The sequence below is a fragment of the Salvelinus alpinus genome, chromosome 15 (genome assembly GCF_045679555.1).
Source record: "Salvelinus alpinus chromosome 15, SLU_Salpinus.1, whole genome shotgun sequence".
Lineage (NCBI taxonomy): Eukaryota > Metazoa > Chordata > Actinopteri > Salmoniformes > Salmonidae > Salvelinus > Salvelinus alpinus.
In genome coordinates this window covers 26,189,400-26,212,695 of record NC_092100.1, presented here as the reverse complement: position 1 = coordinate 26,212,695, position 23,296 = coordinate 26,189,400, and the positions used below count along the sequence as shown (strand labels likewise).

The 23,296-nt window shown below is 42.8% G+C and overlaps 1 protein-coding gene across 5 annotated transcripts; it reads left to right on the top strand.

Annotated features, from left to right (window-relative positions):
• Positions 1-1,589: 1,589 nt before the first annotated feature.
• kiaa0513 (KIAA0513 ortholog) lies at positions 1,590-23,017 on the top strand. 5 transcript variants are annotated; one of them, XM_071343156.1, is made up of 14 exons: positions 1,590-1,700; positions 2,845-2,960; positions 5,883-6,380; positions 12,018-12,117; positions 12,262-12,335; positions 12,700-12,770; positions 13,116-13,320; positions 13,423-13,463; positions 13,673-13,754; positions 13,886-13,963; positions 14,410-14,439; positions 19,784-19,864; positions 20,000-20,094; positions 20,633-20,828. In XM_071343156.1, exons 3-14 carry the CDS (start codon positions 6,001-6,003, stop codon positions 20,680-20,682), a joined length of 1,287 nt encoding a protein of 428 aa, XP_071199257.1. In that variant the 5' UTR covers positions 1,590-1,700; positions 2,845-2,960; positions 5,883-6,000; the 3' UTR covers positions 20,683-20,828. The 5 variants fall into 5 exon arrangements, with proteins under 5 accessions (XP_071199257.1, XP_071199260.1, XP_071199258.1 ...); XM_071343159.1 differs by lacking the exon at positions 14,410-14,439; XM_071343157.1 differs by lacking the exon at positions 2,845-2,960 and having other exon boundaries at positions 1,594-1,700.
• Positions 23,018-23,296: the final 279 nt, after the last annotated feature.

Here is a 23,296-nt window from a genome sequence, read left to right as displayed (position 1 = left end):
TAAAATATTGGGGCAATATTGCTTGCATGCACTCTGACATAAACTGACGACAGTATAGCTATTTCTTGGAGCCAGAACTTCTAGCTGCATGATTTTCACAACAGTCCAGCACACTATTAGAAGTACAGTCCTGAGTTACTTTTCTTCGTGAAATGGCCTGTTTAGCACACTGATCCCTGGGTACTAACTGTGACCCGCAGCTCACCAAACGGGGAGGCGCTGGTAAAGTGGTCCCTGTATGAGCAGAAAGTACATGGGGTTGGGTTTAGAGCAGATGGTTGCTCAGAGCCTAAAAAAGGACAAGCTGCACTTCATGACTGTCCTCCTCCCTCAGAAGTTCCACAGCCTGGCAGCTGCTGCAAGTCGGCTTTATTAGCGTTGCCTACACCTCTAAACACTGCACCTGTAATTCTTTTGGCATTTTTTTGTAGGTAGGTTAAGACTCTTAATAGAGACTCTGAATTCATTTAAAACATGTGCTTGTCATCTTTCTGTCTTTCTTCATAATTTGAAAAAAACACAAATGATGATATAGGAAGATATTTGAAGTCCTATAGCCAATGGAAATTGTTATAGATTATTTACATTCACAGTATTACAGTGTTGACTTGGAAAGGGCAACACGGGAAAAAAACATGAACGCAAGTGAGTCATGAGCTCTGCTGAAACAGAACACATGCCCGTGCGCTACAACCACAAATTATATTGGTTGGCCATCAGTATCGTGACGAAGTCTGCTAAAATATTATTGGCCCTTTTCCCGTTTAGATGAAGACCAAAGATTATCTGTTATATTGACGAGATGTCAAACTGACCGCTCTAACAATGGAAACGCATGTCGTTAAATGCGAAAGGTAGGCGGGAGGAAGCGAGATCAGGTGGGAACATTCTAGCCAATGAGAGGGCAGATACGCGTGTGAACATATGGTACAACTCCGGTATAAAATCGTTATTACAAAGTTGTCAGAATGTCTTATCACTTATATCAGTAGACTACATCGCATCAACCTAAGCATTATGAAACTTATATTCAATCAAATAAGCGTCACCTATCAAAATAGCAATTAACTGTTATATTGACCAAATTCGGCACTCTCTCATTGCCCCCCATACAAAAGCTCCTCAATTGGTACTGTCTTATTTTCGCGTGAACATATGTTGGTGTTAGTTCTATCCGGGATCATTGGGACGTCCGTACTCTAACGTTAATCATAACCATTACTTAACCTTTACCATTATCTTAACCATTTTCAATGTCAAGTTAAATAGTGCCACGACAGAGTTGGGACGTTCCAATGATCCCAATAGCATGGATCCAGGCGGAGTCAAACATCTACTTCCGTGTTCATAGTCTATCGGGAACAACAACAAAAAACGTAAAAAATTCGGTAACTCGAAAATGTCTGACTTGCTTACTTGTTGTGGAAAAAATATTCCAGAGTTTACCACTAAGGAAATATTAGAATCAACCAATAAGAAGCTCTACGCAAATAATTTACGTTCAGTTTTAACACATTTTAACTCGGAGGGCCCGAGTTTTCGAGATGACATGAACGGGATACTTCGTGACGTCATTGGGTTCCCCACCCCCACTTTACATTCGTGCTTGATTGCGCATGCCTGTTTTGAGACTACTGAAGTGAGCAGGCTCCGACGCATACAGGGAAGATTAAACCCCTCATCAACCTGGGACATTTCATGTACGTACAACTGTAAAGGAAATGTACTGTTATTATATCATATGTTTTAATATAATCAATTTCTCGACATACGCTTGTAATTTGGTGTGTTTTATTGACAAGCCATATACAATCTTATTTCGATTTCACACTGTAGGCCTACTAGATGTCTGTCATTCATCATCAGATTGCTGGAGATGTCAAGTGGTGGTGGTGTTGGCAGGCACTGGCAACCCTATATATGTTTATTGGCTGCGTAACATGGGCTATTTTAAAAAAAATGGAACACTAAATATACGAGTAAACCACCATACCTCCTAACCTAATGGGTGTTGTTTACAGTATTCGATCTATTTCCTGAAAAGAGATCTAGTCTCCTTGCTTTCAAGTTAAGGTTACTGAAGTAATGGTTGAATTAAAAATGAAAATATAAGTCGTTTTTATGTCCCCCCCCCCCCCAGGCTACTAGACCTACTTGACAGTTCTTACGATCAAGCATGCTGTTCTGGAAGCTTACCTCGTACACACATATTGGCAATAACACCAATGTAGCCTTACTGATGGGAAAGTAGCTACTGCATTTTGCCCAAAACAATTATACATCGTTTCGATGCAGTGTCACTCTAACTAGCTCTATCTTTGATAAAAGTACCATTGCCGTATCAGGTTGGAAATGTGTTGTTTTTATTTTATTCATGTATAATAACTTTATTTATAGAGAGTACATTTCATACACCAGTTAAAAGTACTAGTAGGAGCAGGCTGGTGTTAGTGATGAAGCTTACTCATAATAGCTACTCATTGGTTTTGTTTGGCGTTGGGGCTGTCTTTGGTTTTATCTGGAACTGCACATGGAAGATTAACTTCCTGTTAATATGTATATGGTCATTCACACAGTGACTGTTGTCTCTTCTGGCTCCTGCTTTGCTGTCGTGTCCAAGTGGTCTTAACAGCTTATCTTCGGTTGTCGCCATGGTAGCTCTATTTAAGTGACCTTGTTTGATCAAGGTTATGAAGGGGAGGAGGGTTTGACTTATTTGGGAAAAGTCGTTAATAATAAAGGGATGTTGGTCTCCAGCAGGACATGTTTGTTGGGTATCATACTTGATTGATTCTTGGACAAACAATGGGAGCTTGGAAGACTGACGTGTTTTCTCTGCTTCAGATTCAAGTTGTTGTGAGATGATGCACCAAAGAAACAAACAGCCATGTGAAAAGAACAATGAGCTATGTGAAATGCCTACTTTGCAAAGAAAACCGAATTTTGCCTACCAAATTGGAGTGAGTAATGCATGTCCTCTAAGTCTTTTATTTTAGACCGCCTTTTTCTCTCTGAACTAGCTGTGTCCATGTCATGTTAGGTCAGATCATATATACAGCATCCAGCCATAGCACTAGCAGCAAGGCATAACGAAACAAGATTCCAAACCTCCCTTATCAGTCATCAGCCTTTTCTCTCCCACATTCCCTTCAGTGTGAAATGTTTAGTTATGCACTCAGTCAGTCTTATCTATGTTGCTAGTCCACTCCCATGGAAGAGAGGGGCAGCTTACATGGACATTCAAGTGTCCAAATGCCTGTGATTAGATATGACTGAACCAGTTCACCCTCCTCTCAAAGTCTGGGTTGAGTCAGGACAGTCAGGCGTCTGGACTGGACAACAGCCCTCCTACATTGGGGTAAGGAACATTTAGATTTTATAGCTAAGCGATTATAGGGAGGACACTCCAAGCAAGCAAGACTTCAGTTCCTGGCCTGCAGGCCATGAGATGTAATTTTAAAATGCCAGTGAGGACTGAAGGAAGAAAATCAGAAAATGATATCATCCACACTGAATTGACAAGATGTTTCCTCTACTCAGTCTATCACATAGAGTATGTTGCTTGGATGATGGTTGTGGAGAGACTAGCCTACTGAATAATATTTCCTGGGGTGAACATGGGGACATAAGTATAACATGGCTTTTATGTGTCATGCCCTCGCATGAATGTTTGCAAGGGCATATTTTACATGATAACAAGACCTCATAATAGAACAATGCCACACTTTATGTAATGACCACTTTAGATTGTTGGAAACTAGATATTAGTTGACGATGAAAGAGATACACCTAGATATTCATTTTGATAATAAAAAGATGAGATGTGTTTGTCTGCAATATAAAACTAGGTACCAGATCCTGTCTACAGTACATGTACGTATGTTCAGTGTATCATTTCATTACAGCCTGGATCCTACACATGGATCAATGCAATGCAGTATCTTTCTACAACCCCCCCCCCCCTCTCACATCTCAAGTCATAAATCCAGTAGACCTACTTACTCAAGCTTTTCAGTATCCCATCATCGTGATGAAAAGCACCCCGTCCCCGTCCTCTATGCTCAATCCCCTGAGGGAGAGTGTGTGGGTGGTTGGGCAGGACTGGGGGCCTGTTCTCTTGCTCGGGAAGCAGAAATACTTCAGCCTGTGCACTCACCGCTGAGATTTCCTGAGCTCAACTGAAGGTCTCCACCTCACTCAGAGGGCAGCCAGGGGGGGCTCAGTGCATAGGCCAATGGCGTATCTGGAAGGTGATTCTGCCGTGCCGTTAGTACTGCAGTGGGAACAACAACAACAGAGAAACCTGCTTTTTCTCACTCAGCTCGGCTCACCTCGGTCCTTGTGATAAAGCTGAGAGAAAAAAAGAGTTGGGAGATTTCACTCTTGACATTTTGAGAACAAGTCAGATAAGGCCTATTTTAGCTAACATCAAATATACCAAAATGTCAAGAGTGAAATCTCACAACTCTTTTTATTTCTCACAGCTTTATCACAAGGACCGAGGCATGTTCAGGTTTCAACAGAGTAGGCTGTAGTTCATTCATTTGACATGAACAATTGAAAAGCGGTTGTGTGTGTTTAGTGTGAAAAATGGGTAACATGAATGGCCATATTTCTTTATTTTCTTACTTTTATAAAACATTGCGGCGTGTTTGGTGCATCGGCGTGTGTGTTCACTAATTCTGGGTTACAGTCTAACTGTCCCAATCCTGTATTATATAAGAGTCCTCCTCAATAATATCCCCAGTCTTTCAGTCAGACGACATCAGCCAGGGGGTTAGACTTGCAGAGCTGCCAGATCCAGGATCAGACCAGACATCAGCCTGGGGGTTAGACTGGCAGAGCTGCCAGATCCAGGATCAGGGCAAAAGCAGGCAAAACTCTGTTCCCCTGACAGAGAAGCAAAATGGCTTAACTTCAGAAGAAATAGCCTCCAACACTCTACTCAGCAAATTGGATGTAGTCTATCACAGTGCCATCCAATTTGTCACTAAAGCTCCATATACTACCCACCACTGCGACCTGTATGCTCTCGTTGGCTGGCCCTCGCTACATATCCGTCGCCAAACCCACTGGCTCCAGGTCATCTATAAGTCTTTGCTAGGTAAAGCCCCGCCTTATCTCAGCTCACTGGTCACCATAGCAACACCCACCCATAGTGTGCGCTCCAGCAGGTATATTTCACAGGTCATCCCCAAAGCCAACACCTCCTTTGGCCGCCTATCCTTCCAGTTCTCTGCTGCCAATGACTGAAACGAATTGCAAAAATCACTGAAGCTCCCTCACTAATTATAAGCATCAGCTGTCAGAGCGGCTTACCGATCACTGCACCTGTATGCAGCCCATCTGTAAATATCCCACCCAACTACCTCATCCCCATATTGTTATTTTTTTGCTCTTTTGCACCCCAGTATCTCTACTTGCACATCATCATCTGCACATCGATCCCTCCAGTCTTAATGCTAAATTGTAATTATTTCGCCACTATGGCCTATTTATTGCTTTACCTCCCTAATCTTACTACATTTGCACACACTGTATATAGATTTTCTATTGTGTTATTGACTGTACGTTTGTTTATCCCATGTGTAACTCTGTGTTGTTTTTGTCGCACTGCTTTGCTTTATCTTGGCCAGGTCGCAGTTGTAAATGAGAACTGGCCTACCTGGTTAAAGAAAGGTGAAATAAAAAATGGGCAGAGGGCAACATTTAGATACAGAGCTGTATAAGAGGACAGCTTCAATACTGATGGAGAACACAATATCCGTCCATATCCAGACAGTCATATCAACAGCATTACTGTACATCATTATATTTTCTTATTTGATTAAAGTTGTTCTATGAGTGTTATAAGTAAAAAATTCCCTCTCCTCTCTTCACAGCGTGCACTGGGTCTGTGGGCATTGAGTCCGCTCTGCTACAGCGCCCCTCGTGGATGAGAGCGTCTGAAGAGCCTTCTGTCTACTTTAGCTCTACCATCTCTGTTCTCTGTCCTCAACAATGGAGGGGGTAGCTGTGGAAAACCTCATAGACTTTGATATCTCTTCATGTTCAGGCGATACAGCCCCCTCATTTGCAAGTCCTCCTAGTGGGGCGCTGCTCCACACAGACATTTTCTCCTCTGAGCCGCTGTTCCCAGAGCCTGCCTCCATTGTACCCCTGGCCCCCATGCCCAGCTCCCACCACCATTGTGTGGGAGAGGACGGGGACAGTGATGCCACAGAGTCGGCAGACAGTGAGAATGACATGGACCCACACTCCCAGCAGTGGAACTCACGGCGCTCATCCTCCTCGTCCAATCACAGTGCAGAGCTTGGGGTAGAGGCAGTGGAGAATCAGGAGTTCATGAAGGCTTACGTGGAGAAGGTGTTTCATGGAAAGTAAGAACACCCTGGATTCTCTGAATGTGCGGTGGTGTGGGTCTGTCCCTGAGGGCCTGTACAGTATGTGTAGTTAGAATGAACTATTTTACAGTGGTACTTAAACATGGATAGGGTCTTTTATGAGGGTCTATTATGAATGTACAATACTGAACAAAAATATAAACGCAACATGTAAAGTGTTGGACCCATGTTTCATGAGCAGAAATAAAAGATCCCAGAAATGTTCCATACGCACAAAAGCTTATTTCTATAAAATGTTGTGCACAAATTTGTTTACATCCCTGTTAGTGAGCATTTCATCTTTGCCAAGATAATCCATCCACCTGACAGGGGTGGAATATCAAGAAGCTGATTAAACAGCATGGTCATTCATTACACAGGTGCACCTTGTGCTGGGGACAATAAAAGGACACTCTAAAATGTGCCGTTTTGTCACACAACACAATGCCATAGATGTGTTGAGGGAGTGTGAAATGTCCATGCTGACTGCAGGACTGTCCACCAGAGCTGTTGGCAGATAAATTAATGTTAATTTCTCTACCATAAGCCACCTCCAACATCGTTTTAGATAATTTTGCAATATGTCGAACCAGCCTCACAACCTCAGACCACGTGTGTGGCGTTGTGTGGGCAAGCGGTTTGCTGAAGTCAACATTGTGAACAGAGTGCCCAATGGTGGGGTTATTGTATGGGCAGGCATAAGCTACGGACAATGAACACAATTGCATTTTATCAATGGCAATTTGAATATGTCACTCTTTAAGCATGTTATGGATGCTCTGGATCAACGTGTACGGGCGCGTGTTCCAGTTCCCGCCAATATCCAGCAACTTCGCACAGCCATTGAAGAGGAGTGGGACAACATTCCACAGGCCACAATCAACAGCCTGATCAACATTTGTGAAAGAGATGTCACGCTGCATGAGGTAAAATGTGGTCACACCAGATACTGACTGGTTTTCTGATCCACGCCCCTACCTTTTTAAAAAAGGTACACAACATTACCAAAAGTATGTAGACGCCTGCTTGTTGAACATCTAATTCCAAAATCATGGGCATTAATATGGAGTTGGTTTTCCCTTTGCTACTATAACAGCCTCCACTCTTCTAGGAAGGCTTTCCACTAGATGTTGGAACATTGCTGCAGGGATTTGCTTCCATTCATTCACAAGCATTAGTGAGGTCGGCACTGTTGGGCGATTAGGCCTGGCTCGCAGTTGGCGTTCGAATTCATCCCAAAGTTGTTCGATGGGTTAGAGGTCAGAGCTCTGTGCAGGCCAGTCAAGTTCTTCCACACCTATCTCGACAAACCATTTCTGTATGGACTTCTCTTTGTGCACGGGGGCATTGTCATGCTGAAACAGGAAAGGGCCTTCCCCAAACTGTTGCCACAAAGTTAGAAGCACAGAATCGTCTAGAATGTCGTTGTATGCTGTAAAGATAAAATTTCCCTTCACTGGAACTAAGGTGCCTAGCCCGAACCATGAAAAACAGCCCTAGACTATTATTCCTCCTCCACCAAACTTTACAGTTGGCACAATGCATCCGCCAAACCCAGATTCTTCTGTCGGACTGCCAGATGGTAAAGCGTGATTCATCACTCCAGAGAACGCGTTTCCACTACTCCAGAGTCCAATGGTGGCAAGCTTTACACCACTCCAGCCGACACTTGGCATTGCGCATAGTGATCTTAGGCTTGTGTGTGGCTGCTTGGCCATAGAAACCCATTTCATTATGCTCCCGACGAACAGTTCTTGTGTTGACGTTGCATACATAGGCATTTTAGAACTCGGGAATGAGTGTTGCAAACAAGTACAGAACATTTTTACACGCTTCAGCACTCAGCAGTCCTGTTGTCTGAGCTTGTGTGGCCTACCACTTCACGGCTGAGCCATTGTTGCTCCTAGACGTTTCCACTTCACAATAACAACACTTACAGTTGAATTGGGCAGTTCGAGCAGGGCAGAAACTTGACGAACTGACTATTTGGAAAGGTGGCATCCTATGACGGTGCCACGTTGAAAGTTAATGAGGTTTTCAGTAAGGCCATTCTACTGCCAATGTTTGGCTTTCCACATTTTGTTACCTTACAGCCTTATTCTAAAATATATTTAAATATTTTTTTTCCCTCATCAATCTACACACAATACCTCATAATGACAAATGGAAAACAAGTTTTTTTTTTTTTTTGCAACTGTATTAAAATAAAAAACAGATACCTTATTTACATAAGTGTTCAAACCCTTTGCTGTGAGACTCAATGTATTTTTTATTTTTTATTTAACTAGGCAAGTCAGTTAACAACAAATTCTTATTTACAATGACGGCCTACCCCGGCCAAACCCTCCCCTAACTGGGACGACCCTTGGCCAATTGTACGCCGCCCTATGGGACTCCCGATCACGGACGATTGTGATACAGCCCGGGATCGATCCCGGGTCAGGAGAGACGCCTCTAGCACTGCGATGCGGTGCCTTAGATTACAGGCAACATCCGCACTAAGCTAAAGGGTAGAGTTGCCGCTTTCAAGGAGAGTGACTATAACCCGGAAGCTTATAAGAAATCCTGCTATGCCCTCTGATGAACCATCAAACAGGCAAAGCGTCAATACAGGACAAAGACTGAATCGTACTACACCGGTTCCGACAATCGTCGGATGTGGCAGGGCTTGCAAACTATTACAGACTACAAAGGGAAGCACAGCCGCGGGCTGCCCAGTGACACAAGCCTACCAGACAAATAAATTACCCCTATGCTCGCTTCGAGGCAAGTAACACTGAAGCATGCATGAGAGCATCAGCTGTTCTGGATGACTGTGTGATCACGCTCTCCGTAGCCAATGTAAGACCTTTGAACAGGTCAACATTCACAAGGCCGCAGGGCCAGACGGATTACCAGGACGCATACTCCGAGCATGCGCTGACCAACTGGCAAGTGTCTTCACTGACATTTTCAACCTGTCTGAGTCTGTAATACCAACATGTTTCAAGCAGACCACCATAGTCCCTGTGCCCAAGAACACTAAGGTAACCTGCCTAAATGACTACCGACCCGTAGCACTCACGTCTGTAGCCACGAAGTGCTTTGAAAGGCTGGTCATGGCTCACATCAACAGCATTATCCCAGACCCATTCCAATTTGCATACCGCCCCAACAGATCCACAGATGATGCAATCTCTATTGCACTCCACACTGCCCTTTCCCACCTGGACAAAAGGAACACCTATGTGAGAATGCTGTTCATTGACTACAGCACAGCATTCAACACCATAGTGCCCTCAAAGCTCATCACTAAGCTAAGGACCCTGGGACTAAACACCTCCCTCTGCAACTGGATCCTGGGCTTCCTGACGGGCCGCACCCAGGTGGTAAGGGTAGGTAATAGCACATCCGCCACGCTGATCCTCAACATGGGGGCCCCTCAGGGGTGTGTGCTCAGTCCCCTCCTGTACTTCCTGTTCATTCATGACTGCATGGCCAGGCACGACTCCAACACCATCAAGTTTGCCGATGACACAACAGTGGTAGGCCTGATCAACCCCAACTATGAGACAGCCTATAGGGAGGTCAGAGACCTGGCCGTGTGGTGCCAGGACAACAACCTCTCCCTCAACGTGATCAAGACAAAGGAGATGATTGTGTACTACAGGAAAAGGAGAACCAAAACAGGTCCCCATTCTCATCGACGGGGCTACAGTGGAGCAGGTCGAGAGCTTCAAGTTCCTTGGTGTCCACATCACCAACAAACAATCATGGTCCAAACACACTAAGACAGTCGTGAAGAGGGCACGACAAAACCTATTCCCCCTTAGGAGACTGAAGTTATTAAAAAAAGTTATACAGCTGCACCATCAAGAGCATCCTGACTGGTTTCATCACTACAGAGGGTAGTGCGTACGGCTCAGTACATCACTGGGGCCAAGCTTCCTGCCATCCAGGACCTCTATACCAGGCGGTGTCAGAGGAAGGCCCTAAAAATTGTCAAAGACTCCAGTCACCCTAGTCATGGACTGTTCTCTCTGCTACCGCACGGCAAGCGGTACCGGAGTGCCAAGTCTAGGTCCAAAAGGCTTCTTAACAGCTTCTACCCCCAAGCCATAAGACTCCTGAACAGCTAATCAAAGGGCTACCCAGACCCCTCTTTTATGCTGCTGCTATTCTCTGTTTATAATCTATGCATAGTCACTTTAACTCTACCTACATGTACATATTACCTCAATTACCTCTACTAACCGGTGCCCCCGCACATTGACCCTGTACCGGTACCCCCTGTATATAGCCTCACTATTGTTATTTTACTGCTGCTGTTTAATTATTTGTTACTTTTATTTTTTATGTTTTACTTATATATTTTTTTCTTAAAACATCTTAAAGCATTGTTAGTTAAGGGCTCGTAAGTAAGCATTTTACTGTAAGGTCTCTACACCTGTTGTATTCGGCGCGTGTGACAAATAAAATTTGATTTGATTTAGAACGCTGCGCCACTCAAGATCCTTGAGCTCAGGTGCATCCTGTTTCCATTGATTATCCTTGAGATGTTTCTACAACTTGATTGAAGTACAACTGTGGTAAATTCAATTGATTGGACATGATTTGGAATAGCACACACCTATCTATATAAGGTCTCACAGTTGTCAGGGTAGACGCTCGTTGGCGGAAACTGAGGTCAATGTTTGAAACTGCTAGTGAGTCGAGTGAATCTAATAGTACAGAAAGTGAGAATGGGTGGGTTACAGTGGCGAAGAAAAAGGAAAACAAAAGAAGTAAAGCTATGTTGGAAAATAGGAAACCACTAGACTCGTTTTTGAGTCAGGGTTTTGGATGAATGCTATTTGGGAAAACCTTTTAATGTCTCCTAGGAAAATCTGGAATGTGTTGGAACAAAGTTTGGAGTCAGTGAAAGTCATAAGATGTGGTCTTATTTTTTATTTTTTGGTGTGTCTGCAGAGCAGAAGAAGCGTGTGTCAAGACTCAAAAAGATATCAGAGTGGAATGTTTCCTGCATGGGTTTTCGTAGCAGGGCGCCTATCAAGGGGGTTATTTCTGGGGTGGCGCAAGAAATAAAGGCAGAGAGACCTGAAAATAGCTGTGCAGCAACGCTCCCCATCCAACCTGACAGCTTGAGAGGATCTGCAGAGAAGAATGGGAGGAACTCCCCAAATACATGTGTGCCAAGCTTATAGCGTCATACCCAAGAAGACTCAAGGCTGCCAAAGGTGCTTCAACAAAGTACTGAGTAAAGGGTCTGAATACTTATGTAAATGTGAGATTTCAGTTTTAAAAAATTCCAGACCTGTTTTTGCTTTGTCATTAGGGGGTATTGTGTGTAGATTGATGAGGATTTAAAAAAAATCTATTTTAGAATAAGGCTGTAATGTAACAAAATGTGGAAAAAGGCAAGAGGCCTGAATACTTTTCAAATGCACTGTATAGTGTATCTTTGACAAACAGATGCTTATCTGTATTCCCAGTCATGTGAAATCCATAGATAATGGACTCATGCATTTATTTCAATTGACTGATTTCCTTATATGAACTGTAACTCAGTAAAGTTTTTGAAATTGTTGCATGTTGCGTTTTATTTTAGTTCAGTCACTGTTTAAGGTGGGTCTGTATAAACCTCTTTTCTCTCAGGGAGGACTTTGACCAGGAGGAGAAGGCTCGCTTTGGGGAGCTGTGCAGTGGAGAAAATGGCAAGGGCAGGGAGTGGTTTGCCAGATACGTCAGTGCACAGGTAAGTTCCAGTATGTAAGCACAGAGATATGTATGTCTCTGCACATAGACGCACAGTAATGGCACAGTTATCAGCACAGCTTCGCTGCTGGTGCTACATATTTAACGTTTTATGGTAACTAAAGACACATGGCTTTATTTGCAGCGCTGCAACTCCAAGTGTGTGAGTGAAGCAACATTCTACAGGCTGGTGCAGTCTTTTGCAGTTGTTCTTTTCGAGTAAGTCTGACTCCCTCTTTCACTTCAACTGTTTCATGTTTTGTTAAGTGCTTATTTTTTCCCTGTTTCATTTATTATTGTTGGGAGACTTTGAGCTCTACACCGGCTACATTGTATTGATGGGTTTTACACAATGGCTTCATTCCCTGAAGAGTTTGTAAAGACAAAACAACTTCCACGCTCGGTTCCATCTCAGAATGAGAACAATATGTGAACACGTTTGTGTGTGTGGTCAAATATGTGTAGGTGTTGTGTGCAAAGCTCTTTGTCTAGACCTAAGTCACACATGAGGGAATGGGTGTATTTCATTGTACAATATTATTTGCACAATCATATCCCCATTACATAAGTGTGTGTGTTGCAGGTGCTATCAGATGGATGACTACAGTCCAGCTAAAAACCTCATGACCATGTGTTTCACTTACTACCACACTGGTGAGATGTGTACCTGTTTAGAACCACAAATGAGAGACTTATTCTCCCCTCTCTTAATGGCCTCCCAGTTTCCCAACATTAATGGGGAGGGGTCAACGGTCAGGGTTGTACCCTTTTGTGGTTGCAACATGACCACGGAGTCAGTTTAAGCTTATTGTACATACTATTCATGTGTGCATCTGCATGTGTGGGGTATTAGAATTTGTGCTATTATAATGCTATTACTTTGCTATTACTATGCTATTAATTTGCTATTAGGCTCTACGCGGTACCTATTCATAATCAATAGGAAACATGATTAGGGCATGGTGGTGTATAGTAAAAGGATCCTTCCCTGCACCTCAGGTAAGTCCCAGCCATCCCCCACTGAGCTGCTGCAGCAGCCGCCTGTAGCCATGGACTCCTACCTGAATAAGGCCAACTCCTGGCTGTCTGGCAAGAAGGACGCAGCCGAGCGGCTCCTGAAGAACTCCTCTGCTGCCAAAACGGAAGTCAAAGGCTTCTTTGGAGGCCTGGAGAGCAAGCTGAGGGCGTCCGCTCGAAAGAATGAGTGAGATGTATTCCTGTTAATAACCAATCAATAATGTTTCTTCTAAGCACGGTTTTAGTCAGTTTATTTACCGACTTTTCCTCCCAACTATTTTCGACCCAGGGAGGCAGAGAGTCCAGTCGAGGTAAAGCCCAAATCACCAGGTACGTCAATCTCATCTCTTGTTGATTGTAGGGTACACACCCATCAAAAGTTTAAGATACAAGCAAGTCAGTTCCTGTATTAGTCTGATTTATAACTCCATGTCCTTACATGTTCTTATAACCAACCTGCCAACTGGACAAATTACATCTCTCTTGCCTCAAAGTATGGGTTGCCTTTATCAGTTGCTCTCTCTGCCTGTCCTCTATAGTGTCCTCTGTGCCTCCAGAGAAGAAGAAAGTGGAGAACGAGAAGGTGTACCTGTACACACACCTGAAACAGCAACCCATCTGGTATGAGATGGATGTTCATTTACATTCATGGTTATAGATTATTTAAAATCCACACAATAACAATGAGGTAGTGAATTATTGTCCTACCTTGTTGGTGTTTAATAGATGTGTTGTGGTGTCTCTGGTGACAGGCATACGTTGAGGTTTTGGAACGCAGCGTTCTTTGATGCGGTCCACTGTGAGAGGAAGAAGAGGTCACCTACCACCAGGTGAGAAACTGATGTACCAGCAGGGGAGATGAAAGATGATACGGCTGTTATATCACTAAACTGGGATGTTACTACAAAGCTCCGCTTACTGCCTGTGTAGTGCGAACAGAGGATAAAATGGGAGTGTGTAATAGAGTGCAGTAGATGGATAGATTGAATGAAACGTATGCGTGAATGTGGGGTGTATTTTCAAGAGGTGGGAGGTTCGTCTCTTTGTTTGTGAGCACTTGTCTTGTCTGTGTGTATAAATGAGGGGTAAGGGAATGTGGTGAGTTTCAACACAAATTAGGAATTCAAGGAAGGCTCACTGTATACCTGTCTGTAGTTCACTCAAACTGCTGTTGAGCTTCTGACTGTTGCCACCAGTTTCTTCTCCCAAGCTCTTGTTCTGAAACCTTTGCATGTGTCTTTAACCCTTTGTCTCCTTGTGCCTTGCTGCCGGGCAGGGGGACGGATGAGGAAGAGAAAGACGAGAGGTCTGTCCTATCTGTCTGCTCCTCCTAACACTGGTAGACAGAGAGATAGGGAGGGAAAGCGAGGAACAAGTGAAAGTGAGGAACAAGTGAAAGTGAGGAACAAGGGAAAGAGAGAGGACGAATAAAGGGATGAACCGAGAAAGGAACAGATGGATGCTCAACATTGTGACTTAGAGTGAGAGAGTTCGAAATCTAGAAAGAGCCGTAGGCTTAATTTGCGCTGTTCAGGGTGTGCTTCACTGAGCACAAGCAGAACAGGGTAAGGGCAGATCCTTGTACTGTAGTTCAATAATAGGCTCAGCATTGGAGCAGTAGGATAGTTACTGTCATATTGATATCTGCATGAACCTCTCCTCTCACTCACTGTATCCACTGTGTCTGTCATAGCTCAAAGACATCTATTTTAGACTAATTAAAAGTGTGTTTCTCTTGTTAATACACATTAATGTTGATTGCATACAATTTTCCTAATTTTGATCATGGTGTGGGCGTTACTTGTCATAAGTGCCACAAAGTTTACTGCGTGCTTGTCGAGCATCAGAAAGGCATGCGTTTACTTATGCACTTCTTGTTTGTGTGGTTGTTGTTATTTCTGTTTGTTTGGGTTAATTTCATGGATGAATACATTTGCCTCGAGCATAAAGCAGTGTTTTAAAAGAGTTGTTAGTTTCATGATGGCGAGGTATTCTGTTTTCACAGATGATTGCATGCTGACATGTTCACTTTTATCTGCAGCATGAGGGGTTTCTCTTTAGTAGGGCCTGTTGCATGTGACATAATTTTTTTCTCTCGACCAGTCCATGTTAAGTCTGTAGCGCTTTAGAATAACTCCATGTAATAAAGCATTTACAATGGATTAGTAAATAGTTTAATCATTACTGTCACGTTTGTACATGTTAGTAACCTAGTTAATTATAGATAGACATTCCAGCAGTACCTGATGCTCCTTAAGGTCTCAAAATGGCCCCTAGAACATACACTACATTGCCAAAAGTATGTGGACACCTGCTCGTCAAACATCTCATTCCAAAATCATGGGCATTAGTATGGAATTGGTCCCGACTTTCCACTAGATGTTGGAACATTGCTGCAGGGACTTGCTTCCATTCAACCACAGAGCATTAGTGAGGTTGGACGCTGATGTTGGGCGATTAGGCCTGGCTCGCAGTTGACGTTCCAAATCATCACTGAGCTGTTCGATGGGGTTGAGGTCAGGGCTCTGTGCAGGCCAGTCAAGTTCTTCCACACCGATCTCAACAAACCATTTCTGTATGGACCTTGCTTTGTGCACGGGGGCATTGTCATGCTGAAACATGAAAGGGCCTTCCCCAAATTGTTGCCACAAAGTTGGAAGCACAGAATCGTCTATCTAGAATGTTATTGTGTGCTGTAGCATTATTTCCCTTCACTGAAACTAAGGGGCCTGGCCCGAACCATGAAAAACAGCCCCAGACCATTATTCCTCCTCCACCAAACTTTACAATTTGCACTATGCATTGGGGTAGGTAGCGTTCTCCTGGCATCCGCCAATCCCAGATTCTTCCGTTGGACTGCCAGATGGTGAAGCGTGATTCATCACTCCAGAGAGCGCAATCTTAGGCTTGTGTGTGGCTGCTAGGCCATGGAAACCTATTTCATGAAGCTCCAGACGAACAGTTCCGGTGCTGACATTGCTTCCAGAGGCAGTTTGGAACTCTGTAGTGAGTGTTGCAACCGAGGACAGACCATTTTTACACGCTACGTGCTTCAGCACTTGGCGGTTCCGTTCTGTGAGCTTGTGTGGCCTACCACTTGGTGGATTTGACATTTTCTCTCCTAGACATTTCCACTTCAAAATAACAGCACTTAGTTGACCGGTGCAGCTCTAGCAGGGTAGAAATTTGACGAACTCACTTGTTGGAAAGGTGGCATCCTATGACGGTGCCATGTTGAAAGTCACTGAGCTCTTCAGTATGGGCCATTCTACTGCCAATATTTGTCTATGGAGATTGCATGGCTGTGTGCTCGAGTTTATACACCTGTCAGCAATAAGTGTGGCTGAAATAGCCGCATCCACTAATTTGAAGGGGTGGCAACATACTTTTGCCATGTAGTGTATCTATGGTTTAACAATAATCACACAATACAGAGGGTGTTTAAGAAAATATAATAAATGTTATTCCAAAACAGTCCCACTGTTGTAATAATGTGATGTGTAACTTCGGATACACTATGAGTAAAATGATGTTCTCAGTCCGAAAATGCTATAAGCATTTCTTGGCAGTGACTTTTCTACCAAAAGTATGGATTGGCAGTCACCCCTTATAGCAGTCTAATTAGGCAATAAGGCCAGAGGGGGTGTGGTATATGGCCAATATACCACAGCTAAGGGCTGTTCTTAGGCGCAACGCGGAGTGCCTGGATACAGCCCTTAGCCGCGGTATATTGGCAATAGACCACAAACCCCGCGGTGCCTTATTGCTATTATAAACTGGTTACCAATGTAATTAGAGCAGTAAAAATATTTTGTCATACCTGTGGTATATGGTCTTATATACCACAGCTTTCAGCCAATCAGCATTCAGGGCTCGAACCACCCAGTTTTAGAATCTCGGTTAACCTAGACCTAAAATCCTGTGTAATTTGGTCAGCTGCATGATAAAATTCTGGGTCCATACATGTTAGAAATAGGGAGTTCTGGTTTGCAAAGTCTCCACCCTCACAAAATGAAACTGTCTGCCCCCACCCCCTTGCTGTTAATTTCACCACGATGCGAAGCAGTCCAAGTTAAAGCACCGTCTTCGCCAAATCCTGGTACGACCAAATAATCCGTGCTGAAAACCCAAACACTAGGTCTACTGCAGCTCCTTATCCTACGCATTCCATCTCTTCACTACACATTATTTGGTTAACATGCAGAATCTGTCCACAAGAGATTAAGAGCCGTCCATAGACTGCTTACGAGGTAAGAAAACAAATATTGGAATACATTATTTTGCTGAACTTTCCTGAACTATATCTTTAAAAATATCACATCAGAGTCTAATCCGGGTGAAGGGTATTACTAAGCTATATGGATTTGTTTTAAGAAGGTCATACTGAGGATCATTTAGCTATTTGATTTTGAATTTCAACAATATATATTAGTGAGACCTTAATAACCTCTTTCAGCTAGGGGGCAGAATTTTTATGTTTGGAAAAATAACATTCCCAAGGTAAACGGACTATTTCTCAGGCTCAGATATTAGAATATGCATATAATTGACAGATTAGGATAGAAAACACTCTAAAGTTACCAAAACTGTCAAAATATTGTCTGAGAGTATAACAGAACTGATTTTGCAGGCGAAAATCTGAGGAACTCCAACCCGGAAGTGCATTTTTTATTTATTTTTTCCTGTTCCATTGCTTGCAACTCCTCCATTTAAAGGGGTATCAACCAGATTCCTTTTCCAGTGGCTTCCTCAGGCTGTGACCAGGCTTTAGACATAGTTTCAAGCTTTTATTTTGAAAAATGAGCGAGATTTATCAAAACGCGTCAGGTGTCCTTTGATTAGTTCCTGCGCAGGAGAGATGTGGCTCGACATTTTCTTTCTCTGTAGTATTGAACAGTTTACCGTCCGGTTGAAATATGATCGATTATGTATGTTAAAAACAACCTGAGGATTGATTTAAAAAAACCTTTGACATGTTTCTACGAACATAACGGATACTTTTTGGAATTTTCGTCTGCCCTTCAGGACCGGAACGAGCTTGTGGTTTTCTGAACATAACGTGCAAACCAAATGGCGGTTTTTGGTTATAAAACTAATCTTTATCGAACAAAAATAACATTTATTGTGTAACTGGGAGTCTCGTGAGTGCAAACATCCGAAGATTATCAAAGGTAAGCGATTTTATTTTATTGCGTTTCTGACTTTCGTGACCATGCTAATTTAAGGCTAGCTGTTCTAGCAGTGATTGATACACTCACAAACGCTTGGATTGCTTTCGCTGTAAAGCATATTTTCAAAATCTGACACGATAGGTGGATTAACAACAAGCTAAGCTGTGTTTTGGTATATTTCACTTGTGATTCCATGATTATAAATATTTTTAGTATTATTTTTGAATTTGGCGCGCTGCAATTCAGCGGTTGTTTAAGAAAATGATCCCGTAAAAGGTATCCGTGCGGCAAGAAGTTTTTAAGGAGCAGCAGATACTGCTGGAATGTCTACCAATGGCATGTCCATCTTTTGGTGAGAAATTACACTGGTCACTCAAAACATTTATAAAGTATAAATAGCCCACACTGTAGATGAGGCCATGCAAAAATACTTAACTAATGATTAATAAATGGTTTATAAAGACCTATATTAATTTATTAATCATTGCTCCATTAATAAGGTTTATCAATAAGTGATTTACTAACCCATTATAAATGCTTTATTACGTGGAGTTATTACAAAGTGCTACTGTTAAGTCTTATTCCACTGCATGCTGAATGGTGTCTTACTGAGCCACAATGAGCATGACAAAAACACATTAAAGTAGAACGGTGTGTTGTAGCACTTAATAGCTATGTTCTTCATGGGTATTGTCATTAAGTTTATTGTATTATTTATTTCAGAAATCCTCCTGTACCTTCTATGTGTATGTATGAGTGTGAGTGGACGGGTGTGTGATGTTGTGGTGCTGATCAGGTCAAGTTATCAATCGTGTTCACAGGGTTAGTTAACTCTGGAGACTCATTTGGTGTCTTCAGAGTTAGGTAAATCAGCCTTTTAGTTTTTCTTCTCCATATGTTTGGAATAATCTCCCAAAAGCATTACACATAGTAGCCTTAGTGTCCCTGGGGCAGTTGAGAGTGGACAGAGGAATTTTATAATGAAGAATACGTTTGTTTTAGTTGATTGTGTTTTGTGTATATTTATCTGTTAAATTTGTGTCATGCTGTATTTAACTTTTTTTATATTGTATTCCATTTTTTGGTTCTATTAAATTGTATATGCAGGGCTCCCTTGAAAAAGAGACACTGGTCTCAATGGTGACTCCCTGCTAAAATAAAAAAAGGTCCTCTGTTTTCTTAGTTGTACATATGACTACATATGTATGACTACACTGGTTATAAAGCTTCCCAAAGCTTTTGGACAGACATTTCTCTCTGTTCCCCAATCAGAGAGAGAACCGCAATCTAACACGCAATATCCAGCATGCCATCGCTTTAGTTTGACGTATTTGCCTTTGAAAAAGTTTTCTTCACATGTTTTGCTATTTTCATCTCATTCCAATGATGTCTGGTTTGTTGTTTTGGTGTGGGTAGAAGGTCAGAGGTAAACTTGGAGACCTTGACCCCTAACTTCTCTCTGCTCTTATCTTTCTCCAGAGAGAAGTGGTGTCATATGACCCAGGAAGAGAAAGATGACAGCTCTAAAGTCGACGAGAATATTGCCTTTGGCCAACTGGGGTGAGTGAGGTGACATACTCATGCCTATGGACAAAAAAACTACTTCTAAGTAACATTCCATCTGAGGAGGAGAGGTATCTGCATGGTTTGTATACTGTATCTCATGGTCAGTTAACTCTTAGTGTCTGCTTTCAGGACATTCACTCACAACATGCTGGCTTTTGGGCTCAGTAAGAAACTCTGCAATGACTTCCTGAAGAAGCAAGCAGTTATTGGGAACCTAAATGAAGGTACCCCTACATGAACCAACCTTCCTCACTTTGTTTCACCTGTTTAAACTGTTCAAACTGTTTTAAACGTATTAAAACATATATTAGTAGGGGCCTCCTGAGTGGCGCAGGGGTCTAAGGCACTGCATCGCAGTGCTAGAGGCGTTACTACAGACCCGGGTTCATTCTCGGGCTGTACCACAACCGGGAGTCCCATAGGAGGCGCATAATTGGCCCAGCGTCGTCCGGGTTAGGGGAGGGTTTGGCCGGTGGGCTTTACTTGGCTCATCGCACCCTAGCGACTCCTTGTGGGGGGCCGGGCACCTGCAGCCTGACCCCGGTTGCCAGTTGAACGGTGTTTCCTCCGACACATTGGTGCGGTTGGCTTCCGGGTTAAGCTGGTGGGTTTTAAGGAGCGCCTGTTAGGCGGGTCATGTCTCCACCTTTGCCTCTACTGAGCCTGTTGGGGAGACAGGCTTTCTGAGACTAATGTATTTATAACTGGAAAAATGTGCTTAGTGGTTTTGATTGAAAAGAGCTCTCTGTTTCTCTCTTACAGAGCAGTACAAGCTGTTGAGCGACCACATTGAGCAGATGGCCACGGAGTGAGTGGCAAAGAATGGTACTTCAACTTCAATGACTACTTAGTACACTATCAATAGTAATTACCTGAAGCTAATCTCCTCCTCACTCTCCAATGTTGTGAAGGCTCACCAATAACTGTATTCCATCAATATCCAGTACAGTAAGCTCCAATCACCTATTTCAGTAAAGCCTCCATAACCTGCAACAATAAATAACAAAAAACCTTTTATCACAGTGATAGTAAACATGAAGCTGCGTAGTCAATATTCCAGCTTCACCAACCAACATACTGTAACCTACCCTCTCCTGGGCACTGTCAACAAGGTCATTCACCCTATCACTACTACTTTATTTTATACTGTCACTAATGAGTACCTTCCTCGGGTCCTTATTTTACTGTATAGTTGGACAATTTCAGCCATATCAGCATCCATTAACCCATTTTACAAAATCACCTCCGTGTAACCGTCCCAGGCTCTCTATAGCCTTTTTCTCTAGTCTTCCATGTCCCCTGACTACAGTATACATACAGTATATATATTTTAGATATACTGTAACCTGCTCCTTGCACATATCCTACAATTAGTATTATTTATATTGTTTGCAATAGTGACCTTTTATGATTTCCTCTCTGCCCAATGTCGAAGTGCCTTGAATGTACCCGTGGGGAACTGTCCTTTCTGTTTCAATGGTAATCAATGCAAGTCTCAATTGTAACAATCTGTAAAACCACTTGATACAATACCTTCCTGTTCATGATTCTACCATCTATATACTGTGTCAGCCTATTTCCAATAAGGTCGAATTCTCATGCCTAGTGTCCTCTGTGTTTAGTGATTGTCATGGTGTTAGATCATGGCTAGTGAAAGTGCAGTGTGTAGTGGTGAGAGGCTGCAACATGGATTCCAGCAGCAGTCCCATACCTTCTGTTTTATTCCTAGAGTAGCCTTGACCTGAGGTGTCTGTGCTATATGCATGGCATGCATCCTTGCCCTTATAAGTGAGAAACAAGCATTGTGCAAGTTGGGCGTCAATGTCTTGTTTGCATTATTTAAGCCCACCAGAGGGAAGCCTGGTGACTTGTTCAGAGCACTTAATTTATCAATGGAGTTAAAAGTTTAAAAACGACTGTGTGCATCCAGCTTTTGAGGGAGACATAAGCAAAATATATCATTCTTGACATCTTGGAGCATTGACATTTCAGAGCTATGTGAATAGAAATTAGGATTATTGTACATTTTTCTCAATGCTGGATTGAAGTACTGGCAAGTTTTTTTTTTGTCTATATCAATTGATTTTGTATTTATATTGTATTTCTTTCACCCATGTTTTATTATGTTCAAAGACTTGTTTATCACTGGTTTTGTGTCATATCTGTTGGTGAATGACTATGTAACTGATTATGGTCATTGTGTTTTGATGTCTGTCTCAGTGGCAACTAAAGCTTTCCACTTATTAAGACCCTGAAGTGCCGTCATAATTCCTCCCTTAGGAGTGGTCCATTCAAGTGCTAGACCAAACTATATGTGTGCTATGTGTAAAATGTTTAGTATAAACTATTGTGTAATTCCTCCAGAGTGTTAGTTACAATGTGTAGTTGCATGTGATGCCTTGTAGTTGAAGTTCTATGTCTTGTCTTGGAGACGTCTGTCTTGTCTTGCTCTCTCTCTCTTTTCTTGTGGGCTGTTTAGCAGAGGACCAGCTTCTTGCCACAAAGTGTTTCACTGTTCTGCTCTGTCTCAGTTGCTTCCCTTGGATTGCAATGTTGCTCCCTGCTTCATGTCTGGATCTGACCTTCTGTTCAGCAATCAGACATATTGTGCATCTGCATGTGATGACCTCTATTGCCATACTGCTGAATGACTTGCCTCTTTGTTTTGTGGCTGTGTGCAATTTTAGTTTAGCACCAAGCCCTCCTGTGTGTTTGTATTGCTGCGTGCACGCTGGCCTTTCAGTATTGTTGAAATGCAGACCAGCCCTCTAATACTTGGAATGCTTCACCTGCTTTTCATGTTGCATGTCAAATGCACAGATGGTCCATCACTGGTCTTTAAGACATCTCTCACGAAAAGTGTTGTACATTGTTTGTCTGGGCAGTGGTGGTCTGATTTGACCAGTTGTAACTAGCACCTGATACCTAGTCATGGACAAGCCTTGTGTCTTTGGAGGTGAAACAAACTTTCGCATAGGAGAATATAGCCTACCCTTCTTTTTAATGAGCGGGAAAGAGTCTCTTACAGGTAGCTGTTATTAACAATGTCCTCCCACTTCTGTTGTGCAATGGTGGCTGAGTTTGCATGGATGTGTAATTATGATGGAACAAGTAGCTGATGCTGTAATAAATATATTTTTTAATGTGGATGCTTTTTGAATCGTGTCTGTGTGAGCGCACGCGAGAGAGGGTATAAGATGGGATGTTGGAATTAGAGGTGTTTGGGAAGGAGAGCTCAGTGTGAATGTGTAGGTTAGATAGCGAAGTCTCTGTGCACTCCAGTGTGTGAGACTGAGCCAACGTGAGCAGGGTACAGAGTAGGACCATGTAGCACAATGTGGGAGGGTTTTAGACCCTGGCCCAAACTGCCAAATGGCTGCCATTCCTGCTGCTGCATGTAAATAAACAGTCATCACGCTGGCTGCT